The sequence below is a fragment of the Erpetoichthys calabaricus genome, chromosome 15, assembly GCF_900747795.2.
Source record: "Erpetoichthys calabaricus chromosome 15, fErpCal1.3, whole genome shotgun sequence".
Classification (NCBI taxonomy): Eukaryota; Metazoa; Chordata; class Cladistia; order Polypteriformes; family Polypteridae; genus Erpetoichthys; species Erpetoichthys calabaricus.
Window position 1 is genome coordinate 90826098 of NC_041408.2, and position 27758 is coordinate 90853855.

Here is a 27758-nt window from a genome sequence, read left to right on the forward strand (position 1 = left end):
GGTAGCTTCTCAGCCATCCACCAATAGCATCCCTTGTATGAAATCAACTGGGCAAACCAACTGAAGAAGCGTGTACCAGAAGTTAAAGGAGCCATTCTCCGCAGAAACCCGCGAAGCAGCGAAAAATCCGCGTTATATTTTTAGATATGCTTACATATATAGAGTGAAGCCGTGAAAGTCGAAGCGCGATATAGAGAGGGATTACTGTATAATATATATATATATATATATATATATATATATATATATATATATATATATATATATATATATACAGAGAGAGAGAGAGAGAGTTAGTCAAGTACAGATGTCTATACCTGTTTGTATGTATTTTTTTGTTTTGTTTTGTTTTAAGAATTTTCCTAGAGGTTCATCTGCACCCTGACCATCCAATCATGTTCACGGGAATAAAGCTAACTTGCCCCGTATCACTTGTCACTACTCTTAAATTTTAGTTTCATTCTGCAGAAATTTGGAGCACTTCTTTGGGAATGTAGACCTCTACTTCTCAGCTCCTACCCCTCACCTCCTACCTCCTCTTGATCTTCACCTCTCGTCATCACACCAGCAGACTTTTGCTACTGACGTCAGGCGCCTGATATTTTTGGCATTTTTTTTAACTCCCTCCTGGAGTCAATTCTAGAGCTCCCTGGTCTCCACAGACCCCAGGCTAGGTCATCCTGATCTGAACGCTTGAGCTGAAGGATCACCCTGTTTCTCACTTTCCGTGACTTTTTAATTTCTTTTCCTTCATGTAGGAGTTTCACATTTACAGCACCACCACAATGTATATGCTCATAGTTGGTCTACTAGCTGCACCAAAATTTAATCAACTTATCCGCTTCTGTGACTTTGTCCGTCACCGTTGTTTGAGATCTGTCACATGCCATTCCCGGATGCTCTCGGTAGCATTCAGGGCTACATTTTTTAAGCATATCAGGAGAAGGTGGGAGCGGAAGATGCCATCATCTATATGCTACACCGATCCCTCTCCCATTTGGACAGAGGCAGTGGTGCTGTAAGAATTATGTTTCTAGACTTCTCTAGCGCCTTCAACACAATCCAACCTCTGCTCCTTAGGGACAAGCTGACAGAGATGGGATTAGATTCATACCTAGTGGCATGGATCGTGGACTATCTTAAAGACAGACCTCAGTATGTGCGTCTTGGGAACTGCACGTCTGACATTGTGGTCAGCAACACAGGAGCGCCACAAGGGACTGTACTTTCTCCGGTCCTGTTCAGCCTATATACATCGGACTTCCAATACAACTCGGAGTCCTGCCATGTGCAAAAGTTCGCTGATGACACTGCTATCGTGGGCTGTATCAGGAATGGGCTGGAGGAGGAGTATAGGGACCTAATCAATGACTTTGTTAAATGGTCCGACTCAAACCACCTACACCTGAACACCAGCAAAACCAAGGAGCTGGTGGTGGATTTTAGGAGGCCCAGACCCCTCATAGACCCAGTGATCATCAAAGGTGACTGTGTGCAGATGGTGCAGACCTATAAATATCTGGGAGTGCAGCTGGATGATAAATTAGACTGGACTGCCAATACTGATGCGCTGTGCAAGAAAGCACAAAGCCGGTTATACTTCCTTAGAAGGCTGGCTTCCTTCAACATCTGCAATAAGATGCTGCAGATGTTCTATCAAACAGTTGTGGCGAGCGCCCTCTTCTACGCAGTGGTGTGCTGGGGAGGCAGCATTAAGAGGAAAGACGCCTCACGCCTGGACAAACTGGTGAGGAAGGCAGGCTCTATTGTTGGCATGGAGCTGGACAGTTTAACATCTGTGGCAGAGCGAAGGGCGCTCAGCAGGCTCCTATCAATTATGGAGAATCCACTGCATCCACTAAATAATGTCATCTCCAGACAGAAGAGCAGCTTCAGCGACAGACTGCTGTCACTGTCCTGCTCCACTGACAGACTGAGGAGATCGTTCCTCCCCCAAACTATGCGACTCTTTAATTCCACCAGGGGGGGTAAACGTTAACATTTAACATTATACAAAGTTATTGTCTGTTTTTTTTTTCACCTGTATTATTATCATTCTTTAATTTAATATTATTTATTGTATCAGTATGCTGCTGCTGAAGAATGTGAATTTCCCATTGGGATTAATAAAGTATCTATCTATCTATCTATCTATCTATCTATTGTTCTAGTCCATTTATAGATTTGTAAAAATATTGGCTTAACATAGTTTAAACATTTATGTATTTATTGGCCCTGAAAATTTGTATGTGGAATTGTAGTCTTTGTATTTGAACTTCGTGGGTGTCAATTCTGGTTATTTCTGTTTGTTGCACATAAATATATCATGAACTTCTATGAGAGCTGCCAACAACTGGAGTCAAACCTCTTGCACATGTGAACACACTTGGCCAATAAACTGGATTCTGATTGTAATTCTGTACCCTAATCCTATTAACTTAAAGATGATGCTCTTGATGATTCCATACAAAACAAGCGTTGATGAATTTGTAACTTTTTGTGAATTTCTAGGGACAGCCTGGGCTTCCGGGATCAGAAGGACAGGTAATGAGGACTTCTCTGTGTGCAGTGCTGTAATAATACTAGTATGAGCATAAACGAATGTTTTTAATGAAATGTATGTGTGATCATCCTGTTAACAGAAAGGAGAAAAAGGAGAGCCTGGAAGTAGGGGCCAAAATGGACTCACTGGAGACCCAGGGCAACCAGGCCCAATGGGACTTACAGGTCCAAGGGGGCAAAGCGGAGAAATGGGACCATTGGGTCCACCAGGACCCGAAGGAAGGCCTGTATGTTCTTTTTTATTTCTATGCCTTCTACAGAAGTTCAAGTTTCTGCTCCATCCATCCATTTTCATGCCTTCTTATTCCATCATAGGTGCCCTGGGAGCCAGAAACTCTCCTGGCAGCACTGAGTGCAAGGGGTTAGGATGCCAGTCCTTTATAGGGTACACTCCTGCACCCATCACTTCTCGTTCATACAGGGCCAATTCAGACTCACAGATTCGTCTAATGTTTGATAGAGAATGGGATTGCACAGTGTGACCTGTAGGGAGCATCTCAAAGCCCCAAACCCTTCACACAAGTTCTGGGTTCAAAAAAATATTATTTAAATGTAATAAAGTACCCTCAGACAAATACAGTCCTTTCTCCACCCTGGTGGGTTTTATCTTCCTCCTCTTCTGACTCGGACTCCTCTGTGCAAGTGTCAGATCTCAGCCAAGGTGGTTCAAATGCTTGTTTTGTGTCCTTGTTGTACATTTCTGATTTATTTGTACGTGCTATTATTTCTTTGGCTTATGTTTTATTGTATTCTTTACATTTTAGCCTGTCTTATGTTCTGCATGTTTTGTGGGCGGATCCCCCAAGAGGCGGGGTCACCTGCCACTCACACCAGGAACTGCCCTTCGTCCTATAAATGTGGAGAGCCTCCCGTAATTCCTGGTGGTTATGCTTAGGAGTCATGAGTTCTTGTGATTTTTGTGAAACCCAATGTGCTTTGTGGTTACTGGATTATTGACATTTCGTTTTGTGCTTTGACCGTTCTTGGGATTCCATATCGGGACTATAAGTTGTATAGGTGTGCCTTAATGTTTTGGGTAAATCCTATGTTCTTTCTGCTCCATGGAGCTCTTTTGTTACTGAAGAACATTTTTTTGCAAAGCATTAATCTCATTTTATAAAGATTGTGCAAGTCCAATTTTGTGTCTAGCCAGGGTTTTTGATGAGATTTCTCCCTCTAGTGAGCAATTTTGGAAGTGCTTTTGGTGACCTCACATGGTCTGTGACTCCTAGTTCATGACAGGAAGGTGGAGCAGTTCCTTTTCAACCTGGACCTGGGAGTACGTCCAGTACAACAACAGGCCAACTCAGGTATAAGGTTCTACAAGGCCCTTTTCGTGTCTAGCCAGGGTTTTTGATGAGATTTCTCCCTCTAGTGAGCAGTTTTGGAAGTGCTTTTTGGACCTTACACGCTGTGTGACTCCTAGTTCATGACAGGAAGGTGAAGCAGTTCCTTTTCAACCTGGACCTGGGAGTACTTCTGGTTACAACAACAGGCCAACTCAGGTACAAGGTTCTACAAGGTCCTTTTCGTGTCTAGCCAGGGTTTTTGATGAGATTTCTCCCTCTAGTGAGCAATTTTGGAAGTGCTCCTGGGACTTACTTGCTTTGTGACTCATAGTTCATGACAGGAAGGTGGAGCAGTTCCTTTTCAACCTGGACATTGGAGCACTTCTGGTACAACAACAGGCCAACTCAGTTGCAAGATTCTACAAGGCCCTTTTCGTGTCTAGCCAGAGTTTTAGATGAGATTTCTCCCTCTAGTGAGCAGTTTTGGAAGTGCTTTTGGGACATTACACAATGTGTGACTCCTAGTTCATGACAGGAAGGTGGAGCAGTTCCTTTTCAACCTGGACCTGGGAGTACTTCTGGTTACAACAACAGGTCAACTCAGGTGCAAGGTTCTACAAGGCCCTTTTCGTGTCTAGCCAGGGTTTTTGATGAGATTTCTCCCTCTAGTGAGCAGTTTTGGAAGTGCTTTTGGGACCTTACACGCTGTGTGACTCCTAGTTCATGACAGGAAGGTGAAGCAGTTCCTTTTCAACCTGGACCTGGGAGTACTTCTGGTTACAACAACAGGCCAACTCAGGTGCCAGGACCCAAGGCCCTTTTTGGGTCTGGCATATTGTCTGTTGGGTTGACTGGCGAGTCTAAATTGGCCAAATGTGAGTGAGTGAGTGTACCCTGTGAGCTCTGGCTTTGGGCCTGAAAAGACCCCAGGGGGTTTGAGAAATGAAATACATACACAAACAAATTAATATTTTGAGAAAAAAGAAGCAGTTGCTTAAAATGAATCTGAATGTGGGGCCTAAAAGAAATTTATGGCCAGAGTTTTGTCTTTTCTAGAAATTCATTGTGTTTATATATTTTGGTTTATATGAACAGGGGAGAGAGCTTTCGGAAGACTTCATTCGGCAGATATGTATGGATGTCTTAAGATGTAAGTGCCCCTAGAACAAGACATTGTAATATTTGCAAAATCGTCTTCTTCACCTTCTTCTTTTCCCACTTCTGTGTGGGGTCAATGTGCTTGATCAATCTTCTCCACATGGCTTGGTCCTGCACCTCCTCCCCAGTCATGTCCTTTTCTTTCAGATCTTTTTTTTTACTCTGCTTTGGCCTTCCCATCTTTCTCTTCTCCATTCTCATCCCTGTTTTGTCCACATCTTCCTTGTTCCTGCACATCAGACTTCTTCTTCTGAACTCCCTTTACTGGCCACGTCTCAGCTCCATACGGCATTGCTGGTCTTACCTCACTGTCTTATAAACCTCGCCTTTAACCTTTGTCTTAACTATCTAATCATGCAATAGTCTTGACACCTTCTTCCAGCTGTTCATCCACACTGCACTCTATTGGTTATCTTTGCATCTAACTCTTCATCTTGGGCTACCACTGATTCTAGACATTTCAACTTCTCCACTCTTTTTACTGGCTCTCCTTGCAAGCTACCTTTTGAATCCTCAGATGTTGTGTCTTCTTCTTCTTGTTCATCTTCAACCCTTTATCTTCCAAAGCCATTCTAAATTCTTCCAACTTCCTCTCCAGTTCTTCATTTCTGGTGCTACACCACTCCATCTCATCAGCAAGAAGCCTGCACCGAAGGGGGGAATTGGTCTTTTACCTCATAACTCAACACATCCATAACCAGATGAAACAGGCTCTTCAGAGAGATGCCAGAGGGGGAACCATTTTTGGTCACAAGACCTTTCCACATCAAGGTTCTGGAAGGAACTTTTTATTTTTTTAGATCTGTAACGGACTCCATACAGTAAATAACCATGAATAGATGGCAACAGATTTATGAAACACCAAAGTCCAAACACAGTCACCTTTGACAAACCGGTCTGATGTTCCATCCCCACCTGCCATAAATGTCACATCTTGGGTCAGTCCTAAGCACTTGTGGTTAAGTTAACATCTAAGCACCGCTTTTCTTATCAATGGGAGTAAAACGTAACTTGTGAAACACAATCAAACATTACATTTGCTTGGTCTATCTTGCAAAACACACATGCAGAATATTAATATGCCCTCCACTACACCCTGATTATGAAGAAATAATGTTGACTTGAAAAATAAAAATGTATCTTTTAATTTACTCCACAGGATGCTCTGCAGCATTAGTTATGTTGCAAATCGTTTCCATCCACTCATTTAGCAGGCGCTTTTATCTAAAATTAGATCTATGAGGATGATGCCCTCTAGTGGTCACGGCATTTACGTCTTCTCCGTAAGTTTGCTGATTGACTAATTACCACTAAGGCCGGGTTTATACTTCACGCGACATGACGCATGCTCCAGCGGACATTCCTGCTACGCAGGACTGTTTATACTTGTGTGCGTACTTGACGTAAATCTGGAAGAATCCATCAGGTGGCAGTGTGAGATATTATCATGGTGAGAACAGGTTCGGCTTCGCTGTGTTGTGAATTAGCTGGAACAGCAATTAAATTCCGATGACACCTTACCGCAATATCTCTGAAAAGGATGTTTAATGATTGAATCCATCAATCCAGGGATGTGTCCATTCCAGCAAGCATTGCGCACGAGGCAGAAATAATCCCTAGATGCGGCATCAGCTCATCGCAAGGTGAATTAAAGCACTCACAAACACTGGCGTCATTTTAGCGTCACCAAATCTGCATATCTTTGGAAGGAAACTGGAGCTCACTGTGGAAACCCAGCAGGAAAACATGGAAACTCCAGGCAGGGAATACCAGCGAGGTGACACCCTGCAAGACAGCAGCGCTACCACTCCGCCACCGTGTCACCCCCATGTGTGTAATTATTAACAGTATTCATTATTTAAACGAAATTACCGATTTATCCGTAAAATGTAACATACATCCTTTAATGTATTTCATCATGAAAGTGATATCTATACTAATAAAAGGCAAAGCCCTCACTGACTCACTCACTCACTCACTCACTCACTCACTGATTGACTGACTCACTCATCACTAATTGTCCAACTTCCCGTGTAGGTGGAAGGCTGAAATTTGGCAGGCTCATTCCTTACAGCTTACTTACAAAAGTTAGGCAGGTTTCATTTTGAAATTCTATGCGTAATGGTCATAACTGGAACCTCTTTTTTGTCCATATACTGTAATAGACTGCAGCTCGATGGCCGTGGGAGGCGGAGTTGCGTATCGCGTCATCACGCCTCCCATGTAATCACGTGAACTGACTGTGAACGCAGTACGTATAAAACAAGGAAGAGCCCCAAAGAGCGCTGAAGAAAACATTCATTACACAATTGAGAAGGCAGCGAAACAATAAGAAGCGAGCGAGTGACGCATACAAGCATATTCATAAGTGCAGCTACTGCGGAAACAAAGCACGGTGTAAACCGTAAGTTTAAATTAAGTTTATAGAAACGCTCCCGCTGCCGTTTGCAATACCATATTCGCGACATACAAGTTTAATGAGAAGACACGAGGTATAAACGAGACTTTGGATCACTTTGTAACGGAGTTAAAATTGCTGTAGCGAGAAACTTTTAAGTGCCGGGTCTTAGCTAACATTAAATAAAGCCGTGGACATCGCAACATCACACAAAAGAGCGGCTCACGTGAAGTGACTGAACGCAGCACAAGTGATCACTTCGATGAATCAAACCTGTTCAAAAAACACATTACACAATTGATAATGTAGGAAAAGAATATGAAGCAACTGACGCATACAGACATTTTCATGAGTGCAGGTACTTCAGAAACAAAGCACCGTGTAAACCTAAAGTTTAAATTAAGTTCATAGACCTACAAAAGGTTGCCATTGATTTGAGGCAAGATTGCTTTTCTCCTGTACAACTATACGTTGCATTCTCAACAGTAAGCTTGCACAGCTTGGTCATATTACAACTGGAGTGCTGAACTGACAACGTGGTATACAAAGAGAACTATAACAATCGTAATAAATGAACAATAAAACAGCGGAGAACCCGTGGATTAAATAAAAAGGCTGCTTCCTTGGCGAAGCAAGGAAAAAGGATGACCTTATATGGCGTTCGTTTATAAAACAGCGGAGAAGCTGTGTAAAGACTGCTTCACAAAAAAACAGCAGAGCGCCTTATATGAGCAGGCAGTCAGCTAAAGAAGGGAATCAATAAATAACTATAATTGTAATAAACGAACAAAAAATAGCGGAGAATCCGCAGATTACATAAAGGAAATGAGTACCTGAACAGAAAAGTGAGTCTCAAATAGCTACACAATAACTATAACAATCGTAATAAACGAACCATAAAACAATACAGAACCGCTAAGCAAGGAGAAAGGACGGCCTTATATGGCGTTCGTTTATAAAACAGCGGAAAGGCAGCTTCACTAAAAAACTGATCCTTAACAAATTGTTATTGGTATATTTTCCCTCAATTTAAAAAGGTTTTCTTTTCTTCTTAATAAAAATTTAAAAGCAATACTTCGCCGCTGCGAAGCACATGGATTTGGCTATATATATATATATATATGTAGATATGTATATATATATATATATATATATATATATATGTGAATGTATGTATGTATATATGTATGTCTATATATATATATATATGTGTATATATATATATATATATATATATATATATATATATATATATATATATATATATGTAGATATGTATATATATATGTGTATATATATGTAGATATGTAAATATGTATATGTATATATATATGTGTCTGTATGTGTGTATATATATATATATATATATGTGTATGTATGTATGTATGTATGTATGTGTGTATATATATATATGTATGTGTATGTATGTATGTGTATATGTATATATGTATATGTGTGTGTGTATGTATGTGTATATATATATGTTGATTTGTGTATATATATATATATATATATATATGTATATATATGTGGATGTGTATATGTATATATATATATATATATATGTATATATGTATATATATGTATATGTAGATATGTGTATATGTAAATATGTATATATATGTATATATGTATATATATGTTTACATAACCTCTTTAACACACTACTTCTCCACTGCGAAGCGCGGGTATTTTGCTAGTCAAGTATAAATCTAAGGATTCTAAATGTGCAGAGAGTTGGAATATCATACATTTAATGTGCTCAGTGTGGCGATCTATTGCTGCTTGCCACTGCTGTCAGTACCAGAGGAAGCACCAGAAAAAAAAGAAGGAACAGAAGACAGTATGTGAGACTTTTAAAATGTATCGTATCATTACTATCGGAAATATGCAACGATTAAATATAAAATCAGCATGAACGCATCTGAATGTCAGAATTTTGCTTCACCACAATCGAACATCGAAGCGCGCACATCGATCCTGTAGGATCCTCAAAGTGGCTTTTTGTCACATGTAAATAGTAAACCGAGATTCTGACGTCACGTTCCGACTTGATCACAGTGCGCCCCCCCCCCCCCCCCCCCCCGACTTTTTGCTGGTACTACAACTTGCGCACACGTCCTGTTAATTTCTGAGGACCTGCTCAGAGGACGCGCCAAATGAATGCTGGGAGCGTGTGGCAGCCATGATGTGTGTGTGTCCGCGTTCTGAGTGTGAAGTATAAACGAGCCCTGAAAACTCTAACAAGCTATGAAATTATTGGGGAGGATTGGTTTCTAATTAAACAACTGGGTTGCAACAAAACCTGCAGCTACTGCAGCCCTCCAGGGTCAAAGATGGCCACCTCTGCTATAAAGTTTTCCATTTTCTGTGTGCCGGTGTTCCTGATTCTATGACACGACTCCAGTGCTCGGGGATCGCTCTGTGGTGAGACTAACGTTGAGGGTTTCCTTTCTGTCCGAGTTGCCACTAGGGGGCACTCCAGTCCTCAACCATACACCTCATTTCAGCCTTCCGTCTCTCCGTCCCTAAATTTTCTGAGCTTTCTTATCCCAAACCAGAGGCACTGTATGCCCAGAGAAGGGTAAACTTCCCAGTCTGAGACTTCATCCCACACTTTGCCACTACGGTTTCTGTGCAGCGTAGCAAGAATGAAAGTGTGTTATATTAGATTTCATGAGCTTTGTGAATTAATAATGCATCTGCTTGTGGATGAGATGTTACCTCCTGTACAAGAGTACAACTTGGATCATTCACTGGGTAAAGCAAAGTCATTTCCAAATGTTGAAGAGAGACTCTGACGTCACATTCCAACTTTTATCACACTGAGCCCCCCCAACTTTTTTCTGGTACTGCAACTCGTGCACACGTCACGTTAATTTCTGAGGACCTGCTCAGAGGATGCGTCAAATAAACACGTGGCAGCCATGAAGCGTGCGCGTACGCGTTCTGAGCGTGAAGTATAAACGAGCCCTAACTCAATGCATAAACCTAAACGCCTTACACATCCCGGTGCTCTAAATTCACAAGCAAGAAATGAAAGTGTTATGGCATTTAGAATAACACGTGAATGTCACATTAACTCTACTCAGGCTGTTTTTGTTTTGCTACGACAGATGTCATTTTGCTTTGAAGTAACTTTCCTTTTCTGTTATGTCTTCTTCTATAGCTGAGCTGCCCTCCTTTTTGCATAACGGGAGATCAAGAAGCTGTAGTCATTGCCACATACGAGAAGGACCACCTGGGCCACCAGGACAAAATGGTTTACAAGGACCACGCGGTTTCCCAGGAGTTCCTGGAATGAATGGCTTAACTGGACGCGTCGGCTCACCGGGTTCTCCTGGAATCCCAGGACTCAAAGGTAGCAGAAGTCAGTTAAATGGTGTGAGCTGTGGACGAGCCAAGCAGTGGCCCATTGAATATGAATTGGGACAGATCACTGCACATGATGGGATACGCAGGCTGGGGTCTTTCACTTTTAATTTAAAGAGATATATGATAAAGCGTATTCAGATTCCCTTACTTTCCACCCGCTTCTTTGTGTTCTAGAGTTCATTGTAAATGTATACATTTGCCATTTGTGCCCAACAATCTACACGCAACAACAACATTTATTTCTATTGCACATTTTCATACAAAGGGTGTAGCTCAAAGTGCTTTACAAGATGAAGAATGAAAAGTTTACATAAAATAAAAATATTAAAAAAGTGAGATTATCCATCCATCCATTATCCAACCCGCTATATCCTAACTACAGGGTCACGGGTGTCTGCTGGAGCCAATCCCAGTCTACACAGGGCACAAGGCAGGAAACAAACCCCGGGCAGGGCGCCAGCCCACCGCAGGGCACACGCACACACACACCAAGCACACACTTGGGACAATTTAGAATCGCCAATGCACCTAACCTGCATGTCTTTGGACTATGGGAGGAAACTGGAGTATCCAGAGGAAACCCACGCAGACACGGGGAGAACATGCAACTCCACGCAGGGAGGACCCGGGAAGCGAACCCAGGTCTCCTTACTGCGAGGCAGCAACTCTACCACTGCACCACCGTGCCGCCCTCAGAGTCAATAGTTACCCCTAAATTTTTTACCTCTGTATTGACTTTTAAGCCTAATGGATCAAGTTTATTTTTAATACCCTCATTAATTTCTCCTTATTTAGTTTGAGAAAATTAGTACTCATCAATTCAGAAACACAAGTAAGACATTGTGTCAGTGAATCAAGAGAGTCGGGGTCATCAGGCGCCATTGATAAATAATTACCTTCTTCTTCTTCTTCGTTCGGCTGCTCCTGTTTGGGGTCGTCACAGCGGGTCATTTTTTTCCATATCTTTCTGTCCTCTGCATCTTGTTCGGTGACACCCATCACCAATAATGACAAATTGAGAACATGCTTTCAGAAAGGTTTACAAATTTATTAAAAATCCAAAACTGAACTCTTTCATTCCTAGAAGTATTCACACCCTTAATTCAGTACTTTATAGAAGTCTCTTTGGCAGACCATAATTTGAGAAACAGTGAACTAGACAGTTCCAAAGCAGAACAAGTTCCAGTCATGTCTAATTAAAGCAGGGAAACTGTCAAAACCCAACTAGTAATGAGACAGCAAACACTGAGTCTTTATAAATAAATGAAAATAGTGAAGCTCCGAAGAGTACCAAAAGGCACAGAAGGAGAGACCAATGCACTCCATGGCAAACAAATCCCAACATAATACCAAAAACAGAGTCAAATGTTCACAAAACTGACCGATGCCAGCACATTCAATGAACCGCAAGGGACTGTGGGTTTTCAGACTTAATAGGGCAGAGGCAGTCACATGACAAAGAGGGGCAGGTGGCTCCGCCTCTTGGGGAACCACCCACAATATTCCTGGTACAGTGGAACCTCGGGTCACGAACATCTTGGACCATGTACAAATCGGGTTATGACCAAAAAGTGCACCAAACTTTTGCATCTGTTCACGACCACACACTCAGGTGACGAACAAGCCAGTTCCCCTTCCGGTTCACATGTGCCGATGATTTCTGCACGTGTTCAGTGTCTCCCTGTGCATTCTCTGTGCAGCGAGCAAGAGAGCGCGAGAAAGCGAGAGAAAGAGAGAGAGAGAGCAAGAGTGAACGAGAGAGAGAGAGAAAGCACGAGAGAGAGAAAGAGTGAGCGAGAGAGAGAAACAGCGAGCGAGAGAGCACGAGAACATGAGAGAGAGAGAGTGAGAGCATGAGCGAATGAGAGAGAGAGAGCGCGAGCGAGAGAGAGAGAGCGAGCGAGCAAGCGAGAGAGAGAAAGAGTGAGCGAGAGAGAGAAAGAGAAAGAGTGAGCGAGAGAGCCCAAGCAGAAGAAGTAAACATTACAGAAGAAGTAAGTGATCATTTAGTTTACTATTACACTGTGCATTCTATGGTATAATTAACTATTTTTGTGCTTAAAAATCTTTAAAAAATATATATTTACATACAGCTTGTACGGTCCGGAACAGATTAATTGTATTTACTTACAATCCTATGGGGGAAATTACTTTGGGTCACGACCAAATCGGGTTGCGACCAGAACTTTGGAACCGAATTACAGTCGTGACCCGAGGTTCCACTGTACACAGAAAAAGAGAGACATAAAGAAACTAAATGAAGAACTGTGTTAACGTAAAAAATGAACAAAACAGGCATAAAAGGCAGGGCTGTGGAATCGGAGTTGGAGTTGGAGACAATTTTGGGTACCTGGAGTCGGCAAAAATGTACTGACTCTGACTCCTAATAAATTTAAATTGTAATGAAAAAAAATACAGCAAGTTCAAATGTCCCATTTCACAAACGATAGTCCTAATTAAGTAATTCTCTGATGTAAGAATAAAGCCCAGTGCATAGTTGAGTTACTACTACTGTAGTGTGAAGTTCATCTGAGCTATTATACAACCTCACATTCACATATTGTAATCTGGATTATGGTACATTACAAAATGTGTTTTCATTTGATTTCAGATATAATGTGTTTAACAAGTTCATGTGAGTGTAAACAAGTGTCATGATGTAGGTGGAGGTGTGTGCTATGGCCTGATGTGTGTTCAGGGGTTCAAACTGGCCAATACGGTAGAGAGTCAGCTTCCTAGCCAGTACTTCTGTAGTTAAATGACGTGTATGTTGCCTTCCTTCAATCAACATGGAAACTACATTAGCATATTAAATACAGAGGAGTCGGAGTCAGAAGTATTGGAAACTAAGGAGTCGGAATCGAAGGATTTATCTACCAACTCCACAGCCCTGATAAAAGGGACATTTAAACTCCAGCTGGTGGTGGAGATTTAGAACCCTGACCGAAATATTACAGTCACAGCTTAGCATGCCATCAAAATGAAATGATTTTTTGTTTTTGGTCAGGGATCTTAAGTTTGGTTTTTTTTGTTGTTCTTCTCATTTTATTTCCCCCAGCAACAGTGATGAGGGTGAAATTATTTGCAATGGTGATGGACAGGTGGACAGACGAGATTAGACAGGAGTCCCCGTGGACTGTGATGTTTGCTGATGACATTGTGATCTGTAATGATAGTAGGGAGGAGGTGGAGGAGACCCTGGAGAAGTGGAGATATGATATGAGAGGAGTGGAATGAAGGTCAGTAGGACCACCAAGACAGAATACATGTGTGTGAATGAGAGGGAGGTCAGTGGAATGGTGAGGATAAAGGGAGTAGAGCTGGCGAAGGTGGATGAGTTTAAATACTTGGGATCAACAGTACAGAGTAATGGGGATTGTAGAAGAGAAGTGAAGAAGAGAGTACAGGCAGGGTGGAGTGGGTGGAGAAGAGTGTCAGGAGTGATTTGTGACAGACGGGTATCAGCAAGAATGACAGGGAAGGTCTACAGGACGGTAGTGAGACCAGCTATGTTATATGGGGTGGAGACCGTGGCACAGGAGACAGAGCTGGAGGTGGCAGAGTTAAAGATACTAAGATTTGCATTGGGTGTGACGAGGATGGACAGGATTAGAAATGAGGACATTACAGGGTCAGCTCAGGTTGGATGGTTGGGAGACAAAGTCAGAGAGGCGAGATTGCGTTGGTCTGGACATGTGCAGATGAGAGATGCTGGGTATATTGGAAGAAGGATGCTTCTGTTTTGGTTTTATATTTGAGTTTTCTGTCTTTGTTGTGTGACCTTTTTTAAACCTTCTTTCTCCAATCTGGAGTCTGAGCTCCACATTTCCATATTTCCACATATGATAAAAAAGAAAAAAATGTTCCTGGGGTATATTTAGTTGCTCTGCGGTTTGGCTGGCAATCCAATGTTGTAAAACAAACTCCTCTTCTCATTTATAGGAGACCTGGGTGAAAAAGGGGTTAAAGGCAGCTCAGGAGTTGGAGAACCTGGAACACCGGGCATTTCAGGTCCACCAGGTAAAGTGAATTTCATTATGAAATATTATTATGCTTTTTGGAGATGTTTTGTCATCGTACATACAGTAGCAGGGGTCTCTCAACACAGCAAGGATGACATCCTAGAGGTCCTCCTAAGAACAGAAAAGGTTATTAACCTCCAGTGTTGGTTTAAGTAGGTGTGCTCTGAGGATGTTGATAGAGAAGTTTAGAAAAGGCCAGAAGGAGTTGCATTGCGTCTTTGTGGACCTGGAGAAAGCATATGACAGGGGGCCTCGAGAGGAGTTGTGGTATTGTATGAGGAAGTCGGGAGTGGCAGAGAAGTACGTGAGAGTGGTACAGGATATGTACGAGGGAAGTGTGACAGTAGTGAGGTCTGTGGTAGGAGTGACAGAGGTGGGATTACATCAGGGATCGGCTCTGAGCCCTTTCTTATTTGCAATGGTGATGGACAGGTGGACAGACGAGATTAGACAGGAGTCCCCATGGAATGTGATGACATTGAGATCTGTAGTGGGAGCAGGTTGAGGAGACCCTGGAGAGGTGGAGATATGCTCTAGAGAGAAGAGGAATAAAGGTCAGTAGGACCACCAAGACAGAATACATGTATGTGAATCAGAGGGAGGTCAGTGGAGTGGTGAGGATGAAGGGAGTAGAGTTGGCGATGGTGGATGAGTTTAAATACAGTATGGAGTAATGGGGAGTGTGGAAGAGAGGTGAAGAAGAGAGTGCAGGTAGGGTGGAGTGGGTGGAGAAGAGTGTCAGGAGTGATTTGTGACAGACAGGTATCACCAAGAGTGAAAGGGAAGGTCTACAGGATGGTAGTGAGACCAGCTATGTTATATGGGTTGGAGACGGTGGCACAGGAGACAGAGCTGGAGGTGGCAGAGTTAAAGATGCTAAGATTTGCATTGGGTGTGACGAGGATAGACAGGATTAGAAATGAGGACATTAGAGGGTCAGCTCAAGTTGGACGGTTTAGAGACAAAGTCAGAGAGGCGAGATTGCGTAGGTTTGGTCATGTGCAGAGGAGAGGTGCTAAGTATATTGGGAGAAGGGTGCTAAGGATAGAGCTGCCAGGTAAGGGGAAGAGAGGAAGGCCTAAAAGAAGGTTTATGGATGTGGTGAGAGAGGACATGCAGGTGATGGGTGTAACAGAGCAAGATGCAGAGGACAGAATGATGTGGAAGAAGATGATCCACTGTGGCAACCGCTAATGGGAGTAACCAAAAGAAGAAGAAGTGTGGATTTAAGTAGGTAGCTGTGCCACCAGAGTGCCATGTTAGTGATGTGCGAAGCGATTTTGCATGACAATAAATTTTCAGTGAAACTCTGAGTTTTGCTTGATCTAAAAACTCTCAGAATAAATTGCGTTTTGCTTGCAGTGAAATTTCTGCAACTCGCTCCTGTCTGTAAGTGTCTATGTGCCTTAATTCCGCATGTGTCCACCTGTCACGACGTATTTAAAGGAATTTCACACCAAGCATTTCACTCATCGCTGTTTGTCTAAAGAAGACAGGAAGCAGAAAGAGAGAGAGAGAAAGAGAAAAGTGGTGTATACTGCCTCTTAAATCAGGGGTCTTCTCTGCCCACCATTTATCCCACCTTAAACCCCCCTCCACCATTGTGGGTACAATGTGTTTTTCCTATATTGCCATTGCAATCTTACCTGAATCTTTGCACTTTGTCCATCCTTATTCAGTTTCTTTCTGTCCGGTAAGCAACTCAGGTCATTCACCAACAGGACTAACAGCTGTGCTGGGTGGGCTCACAGAGGGGCTTAAAGTGGAGAAGGACAAGTGACTCTCCCCTTGGGATTAATAAAGTATCTATCTATCTATCTATCTATCTATCTATCTATCTATCTATCTATCTATCTATCTATCTATCTATCTATCTATCTATCTATCTATCTATCTATCTATCTATCTATCTATCTATCTATCTATCTATCTATCTATCTATCTATCTATCTATCTATCTATCTATCTATCTATCAAATTGCCTTTACTTTGCTATTGGTACTGTGACATGAATAGCCTTGACACACGAAATAAAGGTTTGGGGCAGCCATCTGCATACTTGAATCCAGGCTGCAAAAAGGCAAGTATTAAGTCCAGATGTGTACAGAGTTGAGTCCAGAACAGAACTCAGTAAAAGCAGGATGTGGTTTGGCATAAATAGCTGAATGGCGGAAGTGACATCTGTTGGGAACAGGAAGTGACATCATTGGGGCCGGAACCAGGCAGAATTTTCGATGTTTGGTCTGTTAGTATATTGGAGAAAGGTTTAGCTCACCCCGCCACCCCCTGGCCTGGCGTGGAATTACCTTCTATTGGCCCATTTAGTTGCCTCCCTTGGACATGACGTGTGTGACAGCAGGTAGACTTGCCTTGCTCAACTGGAAGAATCCTAACCCACCTCTTGTGAAGTCAGTAGGTAACTGATGTTCTATACTATTTGAAATTGGAAAAAATCAAATTCTCACTTAGAAGATCTGTGCAAAACTTTTTTAAAACCAGGATCTTCTCTAAGTATATAAAAATCCAACGTCTGTCTGTCTGTATGTCTGTCCACTTTTCACGAGATAACTGCTTCCCGGATTTTGATCGGGTTTATTTCTAGAATTTGCTTGAACATTCCGGTTGATTTTGCGAAGTATCATAGTTCGCTTGCAGGGGCGATTTATTTGTTCTAATCTCATACAGAGTCTGCGGGCTGAGGGTAGGGGGAAGCGTGACATCAGAAGTGGGGAGCCAGATGGTGCCATCCTCACTCACGCGCCAGCCTTCGTTTGAGTCAGGTCTGAATGTCTGTTCGCTTTTTCACGAGAGAACTACTTAACAGATTTAGATTGGGTTTTTTTTTCTATAATTTGCTTGAACATTCTGGTTGATTTTGCGCCATCTTTCATCTCGCTAAGTATCATAGTTTGGTCAAAGCACCGAATCAGAGAGAGAGGCTGCAGGCCAAGGGGAAGGGGAAGCTTGACGTCAGAAGCAAGGAGCCAGGCTGGGCACCAGCCTCGGAGAGTACCTTGCCTCCGCTTAGCAAGCGAACAAGAGAACTACTTCACGGATTTAGATCGAGTTTTTTTCGATAATTTGCTTGAACATTCCGGTTGATTTTGCGACTTCTCTCATTGTGCTAAGTATCATAGTTTGCATGTAGGAGTGATTTATTCATGCTAATCTCATGCAGAGTCTGCAGGCTGAGGGGAGAGGGAGGCGGGACCTCAGGAGTAGGGAGCCGGATGGGGCCCACCTCACTCATGCGCCAACCTCCGTCCGAGTCAGGTCTGTATGTTTGACCGCTTTTCACGAGAGAAACTACAGACTGGGATATCCTGCAGGGATCACATAGTGAGAACATTGAGGAGGTTGTTGACTGCACTACTGACTACATCAACTTCTGTATGGACATTGTAGTCCCAGTAAGAACAGTACGCTGCTATGCTAACAACAAGCCATGGATTACAAGTGACATCAAGGGCCGTCTGAAGCAGAAGAAAAGGGCTTTTAAAGACGGTGATCAGCATGAGCTCAAGCGAGTGCAGAAGGAACTCCGAGTCCAGCTCAGGGCGGCGAAGGAGCAGTACAGGAGAAAGCTGGAGCAGAAGTTGCAGAATAACAGCATGAAGTAAGTGTGGGATGGGATGAAGATCATCACTGGCTGCAGCTCAAAGCAGGGTACCACCATTGAGAGAGACGTGAAGAGAGGAAACCAAATGAACAACTTCTTTAACAGGTTTGACCATCCTAACCCACTTTCACTGTCACCTTGGAGTACTGCACCCTTCAACCATCCTTCTGCTGATACCAGAATAGGAGAGACATCCCCACCCACAATTACAGCAGCGCAGGTGAGCAGAGAGCTGAGGAGACTTCGTGCCAGCAAAGCAGTGGGTCCAGATGGAGTATCGCCACAACTGCTGAAGGTCTGTGCATCGGAGCTGGGGGGTCCACTACAGCACATCTTCAACCTGAGCCTGGAACAGGGGAGAGTCCCGAGGCTTTGGAAAACATCTTACATCACATTATATAAAGTTATTGTCTGTTTTTACCTGCATTATTATCAATCTTTAATATTGTTTTTTGTATCAGTAAGGTGCTGCTGGAGTAAGTGAATTTCCCCTTGGGATTAATAAAGTATCTATCTATCTATCTATCTATCTATCTATCTATCTATCTATCTATCTATCTATCTATCTATCTATCTATCTATCTATCTATCTATCTATCTATCTATCTATCTATCTATCTATCTATCTATCTATCTATCTATCTATCTATCTATCTATCTATCTATCTATCTGACTACTTCACGGATTTAGATTGGGTTTTCTTCTATAATTTGCATGAACATTCTGGTTGATTTTGCGACTTCTCTCATCGCGCTAAGAATCATAGATCGCTTGCAGCAGAGATCTGTAAGCAAGAAGTGAAGAGAGAGGCTGCGGGCCGAGGGGCGGGGGAGGCATAAACTTAATCAATTGGTGCTCAAATTATTTGACACACTGTCTCAGACATACACTTCAATAAATACCATTTTAGAACACCAGAATTCAGTTCATTATCCTACAGAATTTTTAAATTCCATTAATCCTTCTGGCATGCCGCCCCACATCTTAGCATTGAAAGTAGGAGCACAGATTATCCTTTTGAGAAACCTGAGCCCACCCAAACTTTGCACTGGTACCCGTCTCCAGGTCTGTCAGCTTCAGAACAACGTCATAGAGGCGATAATCATCATGGGATGCGGTACTGATGAGAGGGTTTTAATCCCTTGCATTCCTCTAATCCTTTCAATTCAAGAGATTACAGTTCCCGGTGAAGTTTAGCTTTACAACGTCAATTAATAAGACTCAGGGACAGACCCTCAAGTTGGCAGGTGTTGATCTTAGCTCACTGGACTTCTCGCATGGTCAGCTTTACGTCGCTTTCTCCCGGGTTAGTTCCCCAAGAAACCTCAATGTCCTCGCCCCTGATAGCAAAACCAAAAATATTGTATATCAAGAGGCCTTCAGATACAAAGGCTATCAATATAAATTCTTCTCAATAGAAATTATTACTTTTTTTTTATTGATTTTTAAAGTTTGTCCTACGTGGGTGGAGCCGTGGCAGACAGCTAGTATATATATATACAGTACTGTGCAAAAGTTTTAGGCAGGTGTGAAAAAATGCCGTAAACAAAGAATGCTTTCCAAAATGGAAGTGTTAATCATTTATTTTCATCAATCAACAAAATGCAGTGAATGAACAAAAGAGAAATCTAAATCAAATCAATATTTGATGTGACCACCCTTTGCCTTCAAAACAGCATCAGTTCTTCTAGGTACACTTGCACACAGATTTTGAAGGAACTCGGCTGGTAGGTTGTTCCAAACATCTTGGAGAACTAACCACAGATCTTCTGTGGATGTAGGCTTCCTCACATCCTTCTTCATGTAATCCCAGACACACTCGATGATGTTGAGATCAGGGCTCTGTGGGGGTCGTACCATCACTTCCAGGACTTCTTGTTCTTCTTTACGCTGAAGATAGTTCTTAATGACTTTGGCTGTATGTTTGGGGTCATTGTCCTGCTGCAGAATAAATTTGGGGCCAATCATACGCCTCCCTGATGGTATTGCATGATGGATAAGTATCTGCCTGTATTTCTCAGCATTGAGAACACCATTAATCCTGACCAAATCTCCAACTCCATTTGCAGAAATGCAGCCCCAAACTTTCATGGAACCTCCACCATGCTTCACTGTTGCCTGCAGACACTCATTATTGTACCGCTCTCCAGCCCTTCGACGAACAAACTGCCTTCTGCTACAGCCAAATATTTCAAACTTTGACTCATCAGTCCAGAGCACCTGCTGCCATTTTTCTGCACCCCAGTTCCTATGTTTTCATGCATACTTGAGTCGCTTGGCCTTGTTTCCACATCAGAGGTATGGCTTTTTGGCTGCAACTCTTCCATGAAGATCACTTCTTGTCTGACTTCTCCAGACAGTAGATGTGTGTACCTGGGTCCCACTGGTTTCTGCCAGTTCTGAGCTGATGGCACTGCTGGACATCTTCCGATTTCGAAGGGTAATAAGCTTGATGTGTCTTTTATCTGCTGCACTAAGTTTCCTTGGCCGACCACCGCGTCTACGATCCTCAACATTGCCCGTTTCTTTGTGCTTCTTCAAAGGAGTTTGAACAGCACATCTTGAAACCCCAGTCTGCTTTGAAGTCTTTGTCTGGGAGAGACCTTGCTGATGCAGTAGAACTACCTTGTGTCTTGTTGCTGTGCTCAATCTCACCATGACATGAAACCTCACCTTGGTAGCAGAGTTTGGCTGTTCCTCACCCAGTTTGAAGCTGTTTCTGTTTCAGTTAATGACTGTGTTTCAACCTCCGTGTGACATTGATGATCATTAGCACCTGTTTGGTAGAATTGGTTGATCAGACACCTGACTAGAATCCTACAAAATCCCTGACTTTGTGCAAGTGGACCTGTAAGAATTGATGCTGGTTTGAAGGCAAAGGGTAGGAACACCAAATATTGATTTGATTTAGATTTGTCTTTTGTTCGCTCACTTTGCATTTTGTAAATTGATAACAATAAACAATCATTATTTATATTTCTGAAAGAATTCTTTGTTTACAGCATTTTTTCACACCTGCCTAAAACTTTTGCACAGTACTGTATATATATAAACTCCAACGTCTGTCTGTCCGCTTTTCACGAGAGACCTACGTAATAGATTTAGATCGGGTTTATTTCTAGAATTTACTTGAACATTCCGGTTGATTTTCAGTTTGTCCTGTTTTACTACTACGTGGGTGGAGCCGTGGCGGACAGCTAGTAAATATACTGTATATATATATAGTCTATATATATAAAATCCAATATCTGTCTGTCTGTCTGCTTTTCACAAGAGAACTATGTAACGGATTTAGATCAGGTTTTTTTCTATAATTTACTCTGATTTTTTTAATTCTCCCATTGCAATACATATCATAGTTCGCTTGCACTGCCTATTTATTTGTGCGAATCCAAGAAAGACGCAGTGGGCCAAGGAGGGGCGGATAGCAGGCGGGGCCCTCCTCATTCATGTGTCTGCCACTGTTCGAGTCGGTCTGATGTGGCATTGGCGAGAGGGTTTTAATCCCTATGTTTCCTCTAATCGTGACGGACGTGCCATTTCAATTCAAGAGATTACAGTTCCCAGTGAAGCTTTGCTTTGCGATATCAATTAACAAGGCGCAGGGATTTACCTCTGGTTTCAAGCTCTTTAGAATGAACGCGGCCATTAACTCTTACACAGTACAGTATGTTTCGAATGGCCAAAGCTACACAGCCCTAAATGGTCTCCACCTGCTGGTTCAACGAAACAGTCAGACATGTATCTTTAGGTTAGCTTTAATGCAGGCCCGACTGGCTTCGAAATAAAACCAAATTCATCATCCCCAGTGTTTCGTGGGCACTTCCAGCCTCTGGGTTGGCACACCGGGCTTCTCACATAGTCAGCTTTTATGTCGCTTTCTCCCGGGTTCGTTCCCTAAGAAACCTTTCTGTCCTCGCCCCTGATAGCACAACTGAAAATATTGTATATCAAGAGGCCTTCGGATATGAAAACATATCAATATAAATTCTTCTCAATACAAATTATTTTTTTTATTAATTTTTAAAGTTTGTCCTGTTTCACTACTACAGGGGCGAAGCCACAGGAGACAGCTAGTATAATAATATTTTAGAATAAGAATTCATAATGGGGGGATATCTCCTTTTTCTCTTTACTACTCTCAATAGTTTTATTCTGGCTGTTGGCTTGTGACGATGCGGGTTCTCTCCATGCTCCCAACGTTCTCATGGGAGCCCTAAACCCAACACCATCGGTAATGTCACCGAGATGAACTGACATATAAGGACAATTCTTAAATGAAGCCAGGGGATATTTCCAAAAGTGCCAACATGCTTTTATTACAAACAAACATCAAAACAGTGTCCAAAGTGCAAGTGCGTCATAGTTTCTATAAATAATCCATAAAACAAGTGTCCAGTGGGGATAAAAACCATCAATAAATAAATCCTTTAAAATCAGAAGTTAAAAATGCAGTCTCTCTCATCCCGATCTCGGCACACCTCCTTCTATCCTTCTCCCCGGCTCTCCCATTGCTCCCACAGCCAGCGGAGACCCAACAGCCACGAGGTCCTTCGGCCAACCTCCGCCTTGGCCTCCTTACAGACGTCACTGCCAGACCGTCCGAGGTTGGCTCTCCTCCCTTCATCCTTTGCGCTCCCACAGTCGCTCCTCAGATCCCTCGGGAGGACACCTGCCTTGCTCACACCATTCACTCGAACATTCAGTGGAGTGAACTAGTCCCTACAGCTCCACAACCAAACGCTCCTTCGCGGGGCCTCAGCTCGTTCTGTCTCCTGCTGTAGGTGGCCGGATCATCCTGCTAGGACTACTCTTTCCCATCCTTTAACCTCCTTTCTCTTTCTCCTCGATTTATCTATCCATCCATCTTTTTTTTCCCTCTTTCCTGGTGTCGACCCATATACAGTGCATCCAGAAAGTATTCCCAGCGCATCACTTTTTCCACATTTGTTATGTTACAACCTTATTCCAAAATGGATTAAATTCATTTTTTTCCTCAGAATTCTACACACAACACCCCATAATGACAACGTGAAAAAAGTTTGCTTGAGATTTTTGCAAATTTATTAAAAATAAAAAAATTGAGAAATCCCATGTCCATAAGTATTCACAGCCTTTGCTCAATACTTTGTCGATGCCCCTTTGGCAGCAATTCCAGCCTCAAGTCTTGTTGAATATGATGCCACAAGCTTGGCACACCTATCCTTGGCCAGTTTGGCCCATTCCTCTTTGCAGCACCTCTCAAGCTCCATCAGGTTGGATGGGAAGCGTCAGTGCACAGCCATTTTAAGATCTCTCCAGAGATGTTCAATCGGATTCAAGTCTGGGCTCTGGCTGGGCTACTGAAGGACATTCACAGAGTTGTCCTGAAGCCACTCCTTTGATATCTTGGCTGTGTGCTTAGGGTCGTTGTCTTGCTGAAAGATGAACCGTCGCCCCAGTCTGAGGTCAAGAGCGCTCTGGATCAGGTTTTCATCCAGGATGTCTCTATACATTGCTGCAGTCATCTTTCTCTTTATCCTGACTAGTCTCCCAGTTCCTGCCACTGAAAAACATCTCCACAACATGATGCTGCCACCACCATGCTTCACTGTAGGGATGGTGCCTGGTTTCCTCCAAACGTGACGCCTGGCATTCACACCAAAGAGTTCAATCTTTATCTCATCAGACCAGAGAATTTTCTTTCTCATGGTCTGAGAGTCCTTCAGGTGCCTTTTGGCAAACTCCAGGTGGGCTGCCATGTGCCTTTTACTAAGGAGTGTCTTCCGTCTGGCCACTCTACCATACAGGCCTGATTGGTGGATTGCTGCAGAGATGATTGTCCTTCTGGAAGGTTCTCCTCTCTCCACAGAGGACCTCTGGACCTCTGACAGACTGACCATCGGGTTCTTGGTCACCTCCCTGACTAAGGCCCTTCTCCCCCGATCGCTCAGTTTAGATGGCCGGCCAGCTCTAGGAAGAGTCCTGGTGGTTTCGAACTTCTTCCACTTACGGATGATGGAGGCCACTGTGCTCATTGGGACTTTCAAAGCAGCAGAAATTTTTCTGCAACCTTCCCCAGATTTGCGCCTCGAGACAATCCTGTCTCGGAGGTCTACAGACAATTCCTTTGACTTCAAGCTTGGTTTGTGCTCTGACATGAACTGTCAACTGTGGGACCTTCTATAGACAGGTGTGTGCCTTTCCAAATCCTGTCCAGTCAACTGAATTTACCACAGATGGACTCCAATGAAGCTGCAGAAACATCTCAAGGATGATCAGGGGAAACAGGAGGCACCTGAGCTCAATTTTGAGCTTCATGGCAAAGGCTGTGAATACTTATGTACATGTGCTTTCTCAATTTTTTTATTTTTAATAAATTTGCAAAAACCTCAAGTAAACTTTTTTTACGTTGTCATTATGGGGTGTTGTGTGTAGAATTCTGAGGAAAAAAATGAATTTAATCCATTTTGGAATAAGGCTGTGACATAACAAAATGTGGAAAAAGTGATGCGCTGTGAATACTTTACAGATGCACTGTATATACAGACCCTCGGCCGCCTTAATCACACACCACAGGAAGCCAATGAGGCAATCGAGAACGATCACACCCACACGTGCAGGTGCGACTCGCTCCATCTACCTCATTAATTCCTCACGGTCATGCAATCGCGCCCACGGAGAACGAACAACACAGCTATACAGATTTAAAACCTGGCCCTTTTTTTTACCACAGGCTTTCTTCTCTTTCTCATTGGGGGGGGTTGAATTGAATTTAGTTTTATTAAGTTTTGACTTGACTGTGTGGAAGGTTATAATGGTTTTAATAAATTCAATAAAAGTGTGTGCTACAGTCATGTCCTGCCTGCCTGTGTTGGGTTTAGGGCGACTGTATGCACCTTGGGCTTCACAGAATGTTGCGATCGAGCTCCAGCCTCACTAGGCCACGTGTTCTGGGTGGGTACCAAATTAACATCATTCTGGACCAAAATCTTTAAATGCTTATCAGACAGCCTTGGCGTCACAATCCCTCCTAATCCATTAACAGCTGTGTTTGGTGGGCTCACAGAGGGGCTTAAAGTGGAGAAGGACAAACAAACTGGAATGGCCTTTACTTCACTATTGGCATGAAGACTTGTCTTGCTCAAATGGAAGAATCCTAACTCACCGCTCCTAAGTCAGCGGGTAACTGATATTATATATTATTTTAAATTGGAAAAAATCAAATTCTCACTCCGAGGATGTGTTCAAAACCTTTTGAAAACCTGGCAGGACCTAATAATATTTTAGAATAAGCATTGATATTGCGGAGAAACACTTCTTTCTCTCTTTACTGCTTGCAATTGTTTTATTCTGCCTGTTGGCCTTCCTCTCTTTCGCAAGCTTGTGTTGGGGGGGTTGAATTGAATTTAGTTTTATTATATTGTATGGAATGTTATGTGTTTTTAAGAAATTCAGTACAAAGCATTTACGTGGCTACCGTGCGTCACTGATTCGATTGTCCTCCATCTCCATTCACTGCAGGTCCAGCAGGCCCACCTGGAATAGGAAAGGAAGGATCTCCTGGTAATCCAGGCCCCCCAGGACAGACTGGAGCCCAAGGAAATCCCGGAATGCCCGGAGTACCCGGACAGCCAGGAATGTGCGATCCATCTTTGTGTTACAATGTGATGGTGGGAAGAGACCCCTTCAGGAAAGGACCCAATTTTTGATAATCCCTGGCTGACGACACCAGCAGTTTTTGGACATGGTGCTTAACTATTGAAAAAAAAAAAATTCTTTCAAGTCTCAGGAAGCTCCTTTTCGGCCTGTAGCAGGACCAGGGGTACCTCGGTTTGTCATACACTCGCACGTTCAAGTGTACACAGGCGTGTCTACCTGTCTCCTTTAGGGGTGCTTTATCTACAGCATATTGTGTGTATGTCGCAAGAATATACCGGAATGCTTGAAGTATGTGAAGAGCATATAAATACTCGCAAACAACATATTGATTAATTGTATAAATTAGATTTGTTTTATTTTTTCATAATTAAATAGAGGGTGAGGGCGACTTCCCCATACGGTCCAGCAGTGTCCACCAGTCAGAACCAAACCCTGGTGACCCTCAGTGTCTGGGCTTTCAAAGTGGAAGTAACTTTTTCTATTCAATTAAATTTGGGTTTTAGTTCCTTTTCTCTTGTCTTTGAAAATAAAATGTCAGTGTAACAATAAAAAAAATGACTGCGGACAATTCATTCTTATGCTCATGGCATCTCATATCTCCTTCCAGTGGTGTTTGATGGACAACCCTAATGACCGTAGCCTAACAGTGTGTAAAATGAAACAGTCAACAGAGGGATGAGGGATGCCCTGTTGAATTTTGGTGTCTGATGGACAAAAAAGATAAGAAAGCATTTAGTGTAACACAGTCTTTGGAGAAGATCTTCACAGGTAAAGAGCTCCATGGTCTTCAGAAGCTGGGCCACAACTGAACACCAACTTTTGATGGGACTCTGGTTTACATACAAGTGTGACCAGCATGAGCATGGCTTTGGCCACAAAGAAGGTGGCCTCATTGGTCTTCTGGGCATTTCCTCCTCTCCATTATAAAAGGAGAGAAGGATCAAAAGTTAGTGGTAGCATCATACTTACGTACGTACTTACTTACTGTAAATGCATCACTGCTCCTGGAGCACAGACCATCGACGATGGTCCTCCAGTGTTCCTTGTCTTACTCTTCTGTCACCACTTATATATCAGCATCAAGGTCGCTTCTCCAAGTATTTCTTGGTCCCCCTCATTTCCTCTTGCCTTGGGGATGCCCTTACATGTTATGTTTGAAGCTGGTTGGCATAGCCATCCCCATCCTGTCTTCAGGATTTCCTCAGATTTGTCACAGGTCAGCTGGTCTTTGGCCAATGAATGAAAAAGAATCCTTCACACGCATGGGGGTCTTGATGGCTCTTTGAGTCTCTGTCCCATACAGAAGTACTGCTAAAGATAGATAGATAGATAGATAGATAGATAGATAGATAGATAGATAGATAGATAGATAGATAGATAGATAGATAGATAGATAGATAGATAGATAGATAGATAGATAGATAGATAGATAGTGTCACAAGAATAGACAAAAGACATCAAAAAGGTTTGGGGCAGCCACCCATATAGTGTGCCCTGGCTGCAAAATGGGTAAACAGATTATGAGATGCTCACAGGTTTGAGTTCAAAACAGAACTGACTTAAGGTTGCAAAGATGGTGGCTTTAAAGGCTGTGACAGGAAGTGATCTCATCAGTGAGGCTGAAACCGGAAGTGACATCATTAGTGGGCCCCGATCCAGAAGTACCATCATCAGTGGGGCTGGAACTGTGCGA

General features: G+C 42.8%; 1 protein-coding gene across 1 annotated transcript in view; it reads left to right on the forward strand.

The window, feature by feature from the left end:
* Positions 1–26620, forward strand: part of col21a1 (collagen, type XXI, alpha 1) — a 212475-nt gene extending 185855 nt beyond the window's left edge. The window contains exons 25-30 of the mRNA XM_028820544.2: positions 2512–2544; positions 2643–2789; positions 4947–5001; positions 10577–10768; positions 14725–14802; positions 25928–26620. Of these exons, the coding sequence (XP_028676377.1) occupies positions 2512–2544; positions 2643–2789; positions 4947–5001; positions 10577–10768; positions 14725–14802; positions 25928–26115 (693 nt within the window). The 3' untranslated portion in view covers positions 26116–26620. The remainder of the gene's footprint in view (positions 1–2511; positions 2545–2642; positions 2790–4946; positions 5002–10576; positions 10769–14724; positions 14803–25927) is intronic.
* The last annotated feature ends 1138 nt before the right edge of the window (positions 26621–27758 follow it).